The sequence below is a fragment of the Sparus aurata genome, chromosome 11, assembly GCF_900880675.1.
Source record: "Sparus aurata chromosome 11, fSpaAur1.1, whole genome shotgun sequence".
Taxonomy (NCBI): Eukaryota; Metazoa; Chordata; class Actinopteri; order Spariformes; family Sparidae; genus Sparus; species Sparus aurata.
In genome coordinates, this window is record NC_044197.1 from 20,268,452 (window position 1) to 20,282,020 (window position 13,569).

General features: G+C 39.2%; 1 protein-coding gene across 4 annotated transcripts in view; it reads right to left on the minus strand.

The window, feature by feature from the left end:
• The window catches only part of LOC115591846 (adhesion G-protein coupled receptor D2), a 90,949-nt gene that overhangs the window by 32,357 nt on the left and 45,023 nt on the right, over positions 1-13,569 (minus strand). For 3 of the 4 annotated variants that reach the window (XM_030434210.1, XM_030434209.1, XM_030434208.1), the window contains 3 exons: positions 9,777-9,818; positions 5,388-5,441; positions 2,750-2,894 (listed from right to left, as the gene is read on the minus strand). In XM_030434210.1, the coding sequence (XP_030290070.1) occupies positions 2,750-2,894; positions 5,388-5,441; positions 9,777-9,818 (241 nt within the window). Of the gene's footprint in view, positions 1-1,755; positions 1,857-2,749; positions 2,895-5,387; positions 5,442-9,776; positions 9,819-13,569 lie in introns of those variants that run through there. The other variant, XM_030434211.1, reaches the window with a different exon arrangement.

Here is a 13,569-nt window from a genome sequence, read left to right on the forward strand (position 1 = left end):
GAGTTTGACTTGTCAGGTTACATTGGATGTTCAGTTATGTAAATTTGACGTAGGGACTGATTTAAGTACTGCGTGCTGAGTGAATGAAAGAGACAGTAATAGTGTCGAGGACCATGCAAATCACGTGCAAAAGGAAACGCTGTAAATCACAGTCTGAGGGGTGCACAGAGCGGCAACAAGGAGCAATAACACATAGTACATGTACTATTCAAATGTGAATATCATTATTGCACAAGTCATAAACCATGATCCACACAGTATTTACCACACACTGTGAATTCAGTTATATTCAATTGTTCTATGACATTGTACATGAATAAAAGAAAGTATTAACAATTTAAAAGGAGAAACATATGAAAAAACTAAGGCAAGAAAGTGTATTCATCAGCTTATTCAGCCATCAGCATTGGAGTTTTTAACCTTAACAGTGTCAGCCTATTCATTTCGTTTCTTGTCAATAATATAATTTTTCAAAAGTTGTAATTTAAATGGACATATTTTCATAAACGTGTCCAGTATTTGCTTGTATCTGTTTTTCAGCACTTTTACAAATAAATAAATCCAAGTTAAAAATATTTTTTCTAAAAACCTGCAAATTCTGCAGCAACATGGGCAGCATAAGGAGCACCACTAAGACCAGCTTCAAATAACAGAATGAAACCAGGATCAACTTCTCTCTCTTTGTTTCACTGGTTTGAAACCGGTGTCTCCAATCTTTTCCACAGCCATATGACTCTTAACTTGCTGAGTGCAGTACGGGTCAGGCAGCAAGACTGAAGCCAGGGTGTCTGGTTAGTGTTTAAATTAACAGGAGATTTCTGATGTCTGATTTCACTCAACAGGCCAGCCGCAACTCTCTGTTTCATAGAGCTTTGCAGTAATGTCTTGCAGATATGCCAGTGGGGGAAGAGTAGGGGAATATATGTAGCTAAAGCTTGATCCAACTTTATGATCATTATGAAGGTTGCAGTGTTTCATATATTCTAACAACCAATTTGTGTCCATTGAAGGTAGACTGAACTCAAGTACAATGCAGTACAAACCCAGCACCGCAAACAAATAAAAGCCTCCAAATGACCACTGAATCAACACTTCTCTAAAAGACATCCCACAAAAATACATTATTTAACTTTGATGAGGACAGTTGAATGTGGAGCTGTTTTTGTCAGGAAAACCCAATAAACTGCAACTGACTGCATTAAAAAGTTTATGCAAAGAAAAAAAATATATACATTTATACTTATTATATATAGTGATATTAAAAAAACAAGCATTTAATAAATAAAACATATTACCTTAAAAATTAAACAGCTATGTCATTGGGACTCAAGTTATCAAGTGGGCACATGCAAACATACATTCATGTTTTGATGAATTAGTTGCAGCCTGCCTAGTCTGCCATCCACATAGTGTACACACACATACACCACACATGAGTTCTAAATATTTGTTATTGCCATTGAATTAATAATAAAAAGCCTTAGCTGCATTCAAGGTGCAAAAATGTACAGTGAAAATTAAAATCTTTCAAAGGCAAAACCACTTCTGAAATGAAAATTTCAAAAAGCAAGGTTACAGGTGCTGCCCTCTTCAAAAGACAGGGTACATTTAGAAACTAAGGTACACAACCCACAAAATATTTCACTTATTCTTATATATTCAGATTTCATCTTTGATTCTAATTAAAAGAATATCACTAGATGGGTGGCATTCTCTGTTCTTGTCAAGTGACGGTGGGTTGTGCTTTTTGAGAAGCAAGGCCAACAGAGAATTAAAATTAGCAAGCAATCTTGTCACTTGCTACTATGTTCCATTTCAAAGGTGGCCGTTTAAATCCTCTGATCAACTAGGAAAAACTGTGAGGGAAAATAAATTAGAGATAGTAGTAACATAATATAAGCCTGAGCTATAAGTGTAATCAAAAGTAAGCAGTCTAGAAGTACAAATTGCTTGATTCCAGTGGCAGCTATACTGAGTTATGTTTATTACAATTAGGGTCAAAGCATGGATGTGTTGTTAATACTCATTATGGTGTTCCAAGATGGCACCCATTTAATTCCTGTGAATATTCAAATAGTAAGGCTTTTCTGGATTCTGAATTCTTTTACACTATTACAGAATGTGTCCTTAAATGATTTTGTCTTTTTGCTTTTGCTTGTGTTAAAATAAACCTGAGCAAGAGGACAATACAGTAAGGCAGAGGGGAGTAGAATCTGATTTAAACAAATACAAATTAAGTAGGTAAGACTCATAGATTACATGTATTGCTGCATAGAACTATCATTAGCAGTTTATTGTTTCAATTTAAGAAGGTCTCTGTGTCTTACTGGAGATCTTCCTCGCACCAAACAGATTTACTTGTCAAAACAGGCAAATATGTCACTAATTAACATGGCAACGTTAACGATATGTATTTCATATATGTTAAGCCATGCCAGTGATCCAGAACTCTCAAAAACAGTGCCCGCGCACATTGCTTGACTTATTACCTGTGTTTGATGAGTTTATATGTCCATGGTGTAAAACGTCTACAGTATTAATGCAAATCTTTGGATGTAATTGTTTCAATGTATACCATATGCTAATGGTGATATTACAAAAATATTTCTAGTGACTATGAAAAGTCATGATTGTCAGTGACTGAAAACAGAGGGTCAAAAAGAAAATATTGCCCCCACTGACTTAAAAGTGGAGAGGTCAAAGGGCCTGATTTTCCTCATGGTTTTATGGTACTGGTATGTGAACTCACCTCTGGTCCTCTCTTCCCCCTTCCCCGGGTCAGGGGTGCCGTAGGTAGAGGTGGCCTCCTCCTCCTGGTTTGAAGTAGTTCCTAATGGAAAACTGACAGGGCGAGAGCTGGTAACTGAGCTGGATGGTCGGGAACTGGCACAGTTCTGTAAAAAATGAGGAGGCAGTGTCAGCTGCACGAGGTCACTGTGGGGTCTAATAACTTTTGAAGGAATGCACTACAATACATAAAGCTTTCCTAGTTGATCACTAGTGATGCAAACAAACTTTAATATCATCACAAGGGTCACCAGCCTAATTTTGAGTTTTTTCCTATATCTATTCCACATATTTTATAAATGATACAAAATAAATTTGACTTGTGTTTGCATTAAACCAGAACTATCAAAACAAAAAAGAAATATCAACTACTAAGTCACATTCCAATTCAATTAATTTCTTTCAGAGACAAGACTGAATCCAGCCAACTCTTGGCTTCCTATACGTTGTCAAAACTTGAATTAAGATCAAAAAAACTAATCCGCTTCCAATTTATATCTATATTTCAGTGGTGTCAGAGGTATGGAGTATTGAAGGGGGGTAGTTTTTTATTTGGGTCGTGCAACTGACAGCTTTATTTCATAAAGCAATCTTGCTGTGTGTGTAGAAGACGGAGGTCAGGGTGGGTCAGGAGGTACTTGGTATCAAACAGGCAGGCTACACTGGTCAAAATGTGTGTATGTGTGAGCGTGTGTGAGTATAAAACCCGACCCCCCGGGGCTAAAAATGGTGTGTAGAGGGCTACCATGAGGAAGAGGCCTAAAGAGGTCGAAAGAAGGGTGCAATTTAAGAGGGGAGAGTGTTTGATTAGGTTAGGTGGAATTTATATGAGAGGTCGTCAAGGTCAGAGGTGTGTCATGTCACTGTACCAGGAGCAATATATAATCAAATTGTTCCCAGAATATTTAAATGAGTATATGGTTGTATATGGTTGTATAGAACACATTTAATCTGATGTCATGTGCACCGTTTAGATACAGTAAATGAGGGTGCATCAACTCATCGGGCTTAAAAATCTGTATCACACACAGTCATCCAAGAGATTTTTGAATATCTGGTAGATCAATAGCAGGTTGGGTTTGACCTAAACATAGCATGGTATTGGCTGCTTGTAATGTTTGTTATCAAAAGTTTCCAATGATCTTTCAAAATTTAAACCACCATTTTAAATCCTTAAACTGAAGTTTCTAAGCAGTGAATTAACCCACTGGATTAACCTTTCAATCGTTACAAATAATGCAACATATAAACCCCTCTATCTCCGACAAGTGCCATTCGTCTTCAAATGACCCCATATGCAGTAACATCGCCAAAGCCTCTTTATCCCTCAGCATACTGCACCGTGGAACACTTCCCAATCCTATGTTTTACAACAAGGGGATATATAGGAGCATGTGCGGTCATCTAGAGCCAAATGTCTCCCGTCTAACCAAAGGACAGGTACATACAGTATTTCAAGCAGGATTTATGGCACAAAATAGCATTAGCTAAAAACCGTCAGGCGGCAGAGATGGCTAAAAAACGCATTCTGGTAGCGGAACCCGGCAAGATTGGAAAATTGCCACCACCAGAGGGGAGAGGAAGCAGTAAAAATGACGGTAGATGTGGGGGCCTCACTGACATGAGCAGCCAATATATCAGACTGCACCTGGTGGCAGGGGGGCCCCCCTGGGGCCATCCACCTTACACACAGACACATTAAATTTGTCTATTTATTTATTTAGTTTCTCCTCATCTTTACAGTGTCCACCTCTGAGGTGGGGGGGTCAAAAAGAAGTAGGGGCACACTGATATTTTAAAAATCAATCTGCCTCCAGAAATGGTTTCATTCCTTCTTCAATGACCTGAAGTACGTGAGGGTGGGAAATACTGGGGGGGTACATATGGGTGGGTCAGGGTGCAGTGGGAGGGGTAGCACAAAGTGTTACAGGCCAAAGCGGAGTGGAGATAATGTGATCACTCAAGACAAGACGCATTTTGTGTGTGTGCTTGCGAGATGGTCGGGGCACAGGAGTGTGGAATGATGAGAAGGGGTGGTTGTCAAGGTACCAGGGTCTATAATTGTCCATATGTGTGTGTGAGACTATTAAGTATTTTGAAAGTGCTTGGCGTAGGCTATGATCTTCCTAAACATACACATACACCCAACCAACCCATCCACACACACCCACACACACACACACACAGCATCCAACCACTTCAGCCAAACAGCCACATCCAAGAAGGTATAAATACTAGGTTGACACTTTAATGTCAGGGGACTGCTTGTCCTGGATTAGAAACTTGTAACCCACCACGGAGCTTGACATTGCTGGGATGAAGGTGCAGCAATGGACAGAGTGAGGAAGGGAGGGGGGCTATTACAGAGGGTCCAAGTTTGATGTATAAGGGCATCTAACATGGACTGTCTACTGGTGAGAGGCTAGCAGATGTACAATGCTGCTTTGTGGCCAGCTTTCATTGGCATTGCTAGAGCAGAGATTTTTATTTTTTGCCATGAAAAGAAAAAGCTGCTGGGAAAATTGGGTCTGTCGCACCAGTGCCTTTCAGAGACTCACACAAAGACATATGCACACACAGGAAAATAGAGGATTACATACTGAAAAATTAAGCGCTTTTCTCCTCTCCTTGATCCTGTTGACCGTGCTCCGAACCTGAAAGAGAGAGGGAGAGAATGGGAGAGAAAGAGATAAGTGTATCTGACACAGCGCTCAATGAAACACACTTACAATGAATCAAAACAAAAAATCTTTCACAGCAAACACAGCAAACTCCTGCCTGCACCCAAAGTGTAAAATGGAGAATAGAAAATAGAACGTGCGAGAGATGGAACAAATCTTTAGCGTCTTTGAGGGCACGAACAGTGGTTGGGGAAGTGTGTGTGCACTGTGCATGTGTGTGTGTTTGTGCATGTACATGTGAGAGGGTGTTCTAGTATGTCCCAGTGGCTAATGGGACTTGAAAGTGACACATAGAGCTGGCAAACTAAGGAGACGACTTCAAGCTATCATCTGTCAGCATAGAGCGCCGGGACCAACAAATGGAGCTATTGGAGGAGAAGGGACCGCCCTAGCAGAACAGATTACATTTTTACACTCCGGATGAAACAGTGTACTGCACACTGTCATTTAACACATACAATACCAGACAAGAATTTCTAAATTTTGGTTATAAGGTACCCGTACATACAATTTCAGTTGCCATATTACCAATCCACAACCTAATTTGTAATTAACTTGCTTATTAACTAAATTCCTTGGGGGTAAAAAACATTTTAAATGAAAAAATTATAAAAAAAAAATTAAATCATAAATCATTTTGTACAACTGTGAAAGTTAATTCTAAGTTTTCTGATTAAAGCCAAGCTATAACGTTGATGACGTTAAATTATATTTAACTGGTGAACTCATGAGATTTTCATGAGAAAATGTATTGATTGCATTTTGTAATTGAACCGATCCAAATACTTATGAATGATTAAGAATACTAATAATAAACAAATGTTTGATGTAAATATGATGTATCTAGTATCACAATTATCAAACAATTTAGGAGGCACTTAACAACAAATATTTAATTGCATTTTTTTAAATCCCTCTAAATGATTTGTTTGCAACTGTATAACAAATCATTTAACTTAATCATATAACTGTATAAGTATTAATGATCCATTTCAGATACATTTCACTTAGTACAATTTAAAAAAAAAAAAAAGTACATTTTGCTTTTTGTAGAAAATAACATTCAAAATTTTAAATTCAAACTTAAACTGATCCAACAAATTCCTAAGCAATTACTATTTGTCCATTGAGTTAAAATTTGGTAATATATAAAACTGTTGTCACACAACAGCAGCTGTCAATGAATGCATTTACCTCCTGGCAGGTTACGATACCTGATTGAGTAATGACTTGTTTTTTTCATTTTAATAATGTTATTTTAAATGAATTCATTAAAAGCTGATGATTATCTTTATCTTTATTGAATATATGTACTGAAACATCTTCATCAAAAAGTCTAAATGAAAAAACATAGAACAGCAGGAAGTTCTGTCTATCTATATCAGAATCAGAATCAGTATTCCTTTATTGTCCCACAAACGGGGGACATTTTTTTGCCACAGCAGCCAAAGGACAGAATATTGTAGTTCCGTTTAATAGACTGAAGTCTTCTATGGAAAATGTCTAGCATTTATGAGGTGTGTGCGGTGTGCATGCACGAGTGCATGAGCCCGTTCACATTGTCAGCGCTCACTGTAAATTTGTGGCGGCTGGGCACTCATCACTACAGCCCATCCCAGCCCAGCCCACCACGTTAGTGAATATGCATTATGGCTTATGGCTTCATTAAGTCGCAGCGTGTTATAAATTATGACACCACACTGAACACACACAAGCAGTCTCAGAGACAGCATGTGTATACGGAGGATGTTTTGCATACATACCAACGTTGAAGGGATACATAATGAAGATAGCCCAAGCCTTGTGACAAAGCAGAATCAACAGCATCATGTTTCCAAAACCCTCCTATTATTTCTGACAGAGGGCCTTCGACACAGTGCAGATGTTGGAGCGGCCCCGTCTTAACAAAATTTAATGGGAAAAGTAAGTCCTGGGGATTTCACTGATATCAAAAGCAGCCGGCGTGCTGAGGCAATTACATGACACAACTTAATTAATCATTTGACAATGAGGGGAAGGGCATTGTTTTAGATGATCGTTATGCGTTTAAGAGTTTTGCGCACACTCAAGGTTTCCCAATGATGCAAAGCGTGGTTCCCCATGTAAATGGGCGCTAAGCGATTACCATATGAAAGCAGTGCGCCCGACAACACCTGCCGACATCCTTGGAGCTGATGGAAATAAAAGGTCATCAAAGCGTGGGATTACAAGGTGACCACCAAGGAAAAGCTAATTGCAATGAATAATGGAAAGCTATTGTCAGGTAATTAGCAATTAAAACACTGCATTTTGAGTGTAATAGCAGCAGATACAGACTGTCTTCCACGCCATATTTGTAATTATAGACTTATCATGAATGGGAGCATTTTCTGACTTTGAGGCACTAGTTAATTCAACACTTTAGCATATCAAAGCAACATTTCTTCAAAATAAAGACTAATTTTTTAGCAGGTTAACAACTAACAGCAACTTTGCAAAGTTTTTTATTCATTCTATCGACTTTGTTACACAGAGCAGCTAAATGTGTCACATAATGTAATTAAAGGAGGAGTTACTGTCCCCAGCCATCAAGGCTGGGTAGCATAAACAAATACAGAAGAGCAGGGACCTCCCTGTCTCACATTGGCCAATCTCCCTGCCATTCTGATTACAGGAAAGAAACAAGAAATACAGTTTGACCATTCCCATTTGATTTGTATTATTTTCTATTAAACAAGTATTTCCTTTGTCAGTGTCATGGGGGTAAAACCTAAAGCCAGCAGTGCTCTGTGTCAAACATTAGACAAGTTAGAGATGCAAAACGAAAGGCAAGCAAGGTGTGGGAGATAAAAAGGAGTGTCTCAGAAAGGTGGTGATGGTTCAAAGGAAGAAAAAGAAATGAAATGAAATCTGTTTTTTTCAAACGTTAACAAAGAAGTGTGGTCCTTTTGAAAAGCGGAACATGTACATGAGCTGCTCACAAATTGTGCAGACCCCAGGGTCAAGGACAACTTGAGAGTAAGAAAATGAATTCCCAAGCACTAAAAAAGCCACTTAAGCAAGAATGTAGTGTTGATTTATTTCACAGTGTGAAGGGTCAACCTTCTGTGGCTCTGCTTTGCTGGTGCATCGCCTGTGACTCAGGGACAGGTCTTAACAGACTTGACAGTCAGGCTTCTCCTCTACAACATACCCAGGGTGTCTCAACATATCCGACACCTAAATTACGTCCTTTTAGGACCCTTTCGAGCTAATTTTTAACCGAATTTAAGACCAATTTTTTTGACAAATCATCTTATTCAGGTGTTAGAAGTAAGTATGAAGGTAAGGTAGGTTTTATGTAGGACTATGACTATTAGAGTGATTAAGGTTAATCTACATCTTGCCAACAGGTAAGTGCAAGTATGAAGTGAGAAGACAGTGACAGTCATTTTGACAAAAAGAAGTTAAAAGATGCATGAGGGGAATTAGATAAAATGTGTGTGATAACTAAGATCTCAGACGTTTAAGATTATTTAATGACTTTTAAGTCCTAATATTCATAAAGCTATTACAAAAAATGGCTGTTGAGTGACATTTCTGTGTCCTGGTGGGTTAACTGTACTATAAGGAAAAACCCTTTTAGATTTTTAACTGCTGAAAGTTTGGAATGGAAAGTGTCAAAACAGAGAAGAAGCACACAAGAACACAAAAAAACACACAAAAAGAATCCTATTAACATAGACTGAGAGCCACATTTGACCAAGAATGATTTTCAGCACTTGCGTCTCATCCATTAAATCATATCACTTGGTCTTTCGCCACTCAACCACCCTCCACCCTGACACAGAGCCACGGCGTATCTAAATGGTAATAAAGCAGCCTCTCAATACAATATCCTCACACCTTCATTGCATATTGTTGGCTGCATATTGTTTTTCTTTTTGTGTCCTACTATGGTTACTGCTTGGGGTCCCGCAAAGCCCTGGCCAGTGGCTTTGTCAGGATGCTAAATGGAGGGCCGTGAGTTTAAAAACTTAAAGAGGCAGTGAAATATTAGCCAATGTGGGTGAAGAATGAGTGGCTGAGAACTGCGGCGTGTCAGTGTTTAATGGTCGGACTCGGATGCATATAAGTTAGTCCAAGCATGAAGGGCAGCGGGACGCTCGCGTGGAAACGATGTCCCCTCCCCTCCTTCCCATCCCTCCTCCCATCCACAGACACACGTTCACACACATACACACTCATACTCTCACACCCCACCCACACAGCTTTTAAGCAGGGAGCCCATCAGAAACTTGTCATTTCTCTCATTCACTCCGACAGCCTTGAGACACAATGCAGACTTACCTCTGTGTTGTACACCCCATATATCAGGAAGATGAACAGGCCCTGCAAACACAGACAAAGAAAGAGAGAGAGGAAGGAAGGAAGAGAGAGAAAGAGAGAGAGAGAGAGAGAGAGAGAGAGAGAGGACAAAGTTGTTACAGTTGTTTTCTCTCTTATCCCCCAGTAAAAAACAAAAGCTCAGAAGTAATGAGTGGAGCGACATGTAAGGGTTTGGTTGATTCGTACTCTCTGTCGTCTTTGCAAAGCTGAATAAGAGTGTTGTGAAAAGTAGTGAGAAAAGAAGCAGGATTTGAAAAGTGCAACTTCTCCAAACCAGGCTACCTCTGTCAGGCTCAGCTTGCGTTTGTTTCGTCTACAATACTTGTGCTCCTCATTCCAGGCCCCACTAAGTCATCAAAGGCTCAGACCCAAGGTTCCACACTGCTTTATCGAAATAGAAAATCTCAAGTGCCCGTGTTCTGTCTGTGTTTTTCGACAAAGGGCCCAAGAATGCCATGCCCTTGGATGCATAAAGGCTGCACTTTTGGTCACAGAAAAAAAATATATTTTTCATTCCAATCCATTGTGGCATCCACTGAATGTACAAGCTGTGCATTCGCCTTCAGGTCATAATGTAATACTGTTGCCTCAAAGGAAACAGTGAGAACAACATTCTCAGAACACCGATTAAATAGTGCCACAAAAACATGTACAGAGAAAAATGAAAAGGCAAGTAAAATCCTATAAATTTCAAGGCTGATAGATATCGTAGATTCTTTGATAAGCCAACAGCACCTTGATGTGGCTCTAACTTGCACAAACTTTTAAAAGTACATCATGCCCCTTTCACTTCTTAAAGTGTTTCTGTATTGCTTCATCTTAAAGAAGGTAAGGACACTTCCTGGAGACAGGCAGACACAACCTGGTCAATGCATCAATCAAGTCGAGTTTGGAGCTTCCAATTTTTGCCTGCAGGGGATCTCAATGTATCACCATTGACAACATGATTTGGGGGCCCATTCAGAGTGACAGGCCGACGGTGGCTGACAATGACGACCTCTAGCCCAAGCTACTGCCCATTCACCTGCTACTGGCTGCTCTCCTGTCCTCCAGGGACTGAATTGCCCTGTCGGCCTGTCAGGTGGCATCTTAGGATATCCATCCTCTTTAAAATGACAATTCTGCTGGTATCTGACATGCTGAAGACAACAGGCGTAACAAGAGATATGAGACCTACACATTTTATATCTACACTGCTTACCTACAATTGCATGTGCAGGAGACAACCTTATGCAGTATAGAATGTTATTGATTTAAAAGAAAAAATAATGCTGCTCCATTGTAAAATAAAGTTCCAAAAGAGCAAGAGACACATATTCAGTTTTATCCCATTTAAAAGTCTATAGGCAAGTTGATATATATTGTTTTACAGGCACTGGCATATCAGCTCCAAATTGTACCTGTTATCTTACTCCCTTTACTATAACATTCAAATGCAGTGAGATTGTTCAGTCAGCTACAGGCCACTGTAGCTCAAAGAAACTATAGGGCTGCAGTGGTGGAGGGCTGATCTAAACACTCTCATAACATGAAAAACTCAGACTTTTATTCAATCCTACATGTTAATAGAGGCTATACTATATTATGTGATTTGTCTTACCAATCAGCTTTGCTTTGTCATACTTGACGGATTGTTTTAACTCCAAATATTTTCACATGGCATATGATTTCAGCAGACAGGCCTCCATGCAATCAAACAAACAGGGACAACATTGTCAGAAAAAGAGCCTACTGAACTCCCTGTCTTTGGAATAAACTCCTAGCTGCAAAAAAAGGAAGCTGGCTCTGGTTTAGTATGTGATACAGGCTGACTGATAATTAAGTTAGTATTTGATTGTTTACAGAGTTCAAAGTCAAAAAGCAAATAACTTGAAGTACATATCACAAAAAATGTGCAGCAAAGGCACTGTCTTGACCAGGATGTCAATGCAGTGATACAAGCTCTCTGACAAATACCTAAAAGCGTAAGCAGAGTAGTTTATATAGAATTTTTCATGATTTGGAGAATACTGTTGTCATAAATTCCTTTTTAACACATACAGTATGCACACAAACAGGCACACACATATACAACAACAGACAGTGGGTGGTTAATTTGAAACACGTACCCTATTGTATTGCATTAGAATAGCAATTTCTAACTTACTGTTGCAATTTGATTATCATGTTTTTGATCATTCCTCTCATTTGTAATTAATCTTTTGTTGTGTACTAAACAAAGTGGGGAGAACATACTGTGCACATTAAGAAAAATGATCTATTAAAATATAATTGAGTTAAAAATAAGCGGTAGCACAACAATAATGATAGATTGTTTAAAATGTTAATTCATTAATATTCCCACTAAAAACAAACAGACAAAAAATGGGGCGCATTATTTAAATGCATGTGTGCTTTTCTAAACCCAGTCCTGGTTCTTTTGAACTCAGCAGCAAATGTTACAAATTTATGCAAAGAATGGTTGCAGTTGCTTTCAAAGTATTGCTATACTGTACATCAAACAAGGGAGCATAAATTAATTAGCATCCAGCTAATTAGGGAACAATTGTATGTTTAAAAAGTTAAAGCCAACAAACACTGTGTTTGACCAAAAACATTATTACCCAAGAGAGATATACAATGGTGCAACACAAGTCAGAAAATAGGATTTGTTTAAATTCACAAGAGTGTTCCTTCTTATCAGATACCGAGAGCTTTGTCTGAGAAAGCAGAGAGAACACATTAAAGTCAGAGATTTTTTTTTTTCCTACAAGAACTCTATATTAATTATATTAAACAAGGATGCTGTGGTTCTAATCCTTTTACTGTCAGTTTGTGACATTGCCAACCTCCTTTTGGAAATGTACCATGTTCTACCTCTGCTGTCCTTGTAACTCTATCTTCCTTAAAGCATCAACTAAGTGCATAGAATTTTTAAGGTGATCCATCAACCACTGGTAATATTTGTAATAGATGCTTTATTCAACCAAGTGTGTCTCCTTAATAGCTTCAACTTATGTGAAAATGTCAATTATACAACAAGTAGTTCCAACCAAGCAATCTGATTGGTCAACAAGACATTTAGACCGTGCTCAAATCAGCATGACAGCACACCTGACTCATTACTCAAAATATTACTCCGCCAAGTCTGTGGCAATAGTGTATCCATCTCCATGGCAACATAGTAACTGTCAGAGCTGCAGCAAAAAAAATACAAAGTACGGCTTGAAATTCAAACTTTCTGCCTTAAAATAATTATACAGAGGAAAAGTCAGGAGAAGCAGCCGCTAGACGTCTCTCTGTCGACCCCAAGAGAGTGAGAGATTGGCGATAAAATAAAACTGAGCTGTCCGAGGAGGACAGCAACAGGGCCAGGCTGCCTGGTGGAGGGAGGGAGAAGGCTAGCGAGGAGCCTGAGATAAACATGCGGGAATTAGTTATCAGCAAACGGGCACGCCAAGAGAGAGTGTCCCACAAAATGATCAGGGCGATGGCGAAACAAATGTACGCCACCGTGAGTGACAGCAGAGATGAGGAGTTATCTGTGAGTGCTGGTTGGCTGAATCGTTTCCTCCGCCGCAACAACTTCACTTGCAGAAGACTACTATTGCCCAGCAGGATGCCGGAGAATTCACAGAGAAGCTGGTGAAGTTTGTGACATTTTCATCACGGATTTTTGAGAGGAATTAAACGCCTGTCCCAAATTGCCACTTGGTCCCAAATAAACGCCTTAGTTCGGGAAATTCCGAGACCGCGATAAAACATTAACGTCAGC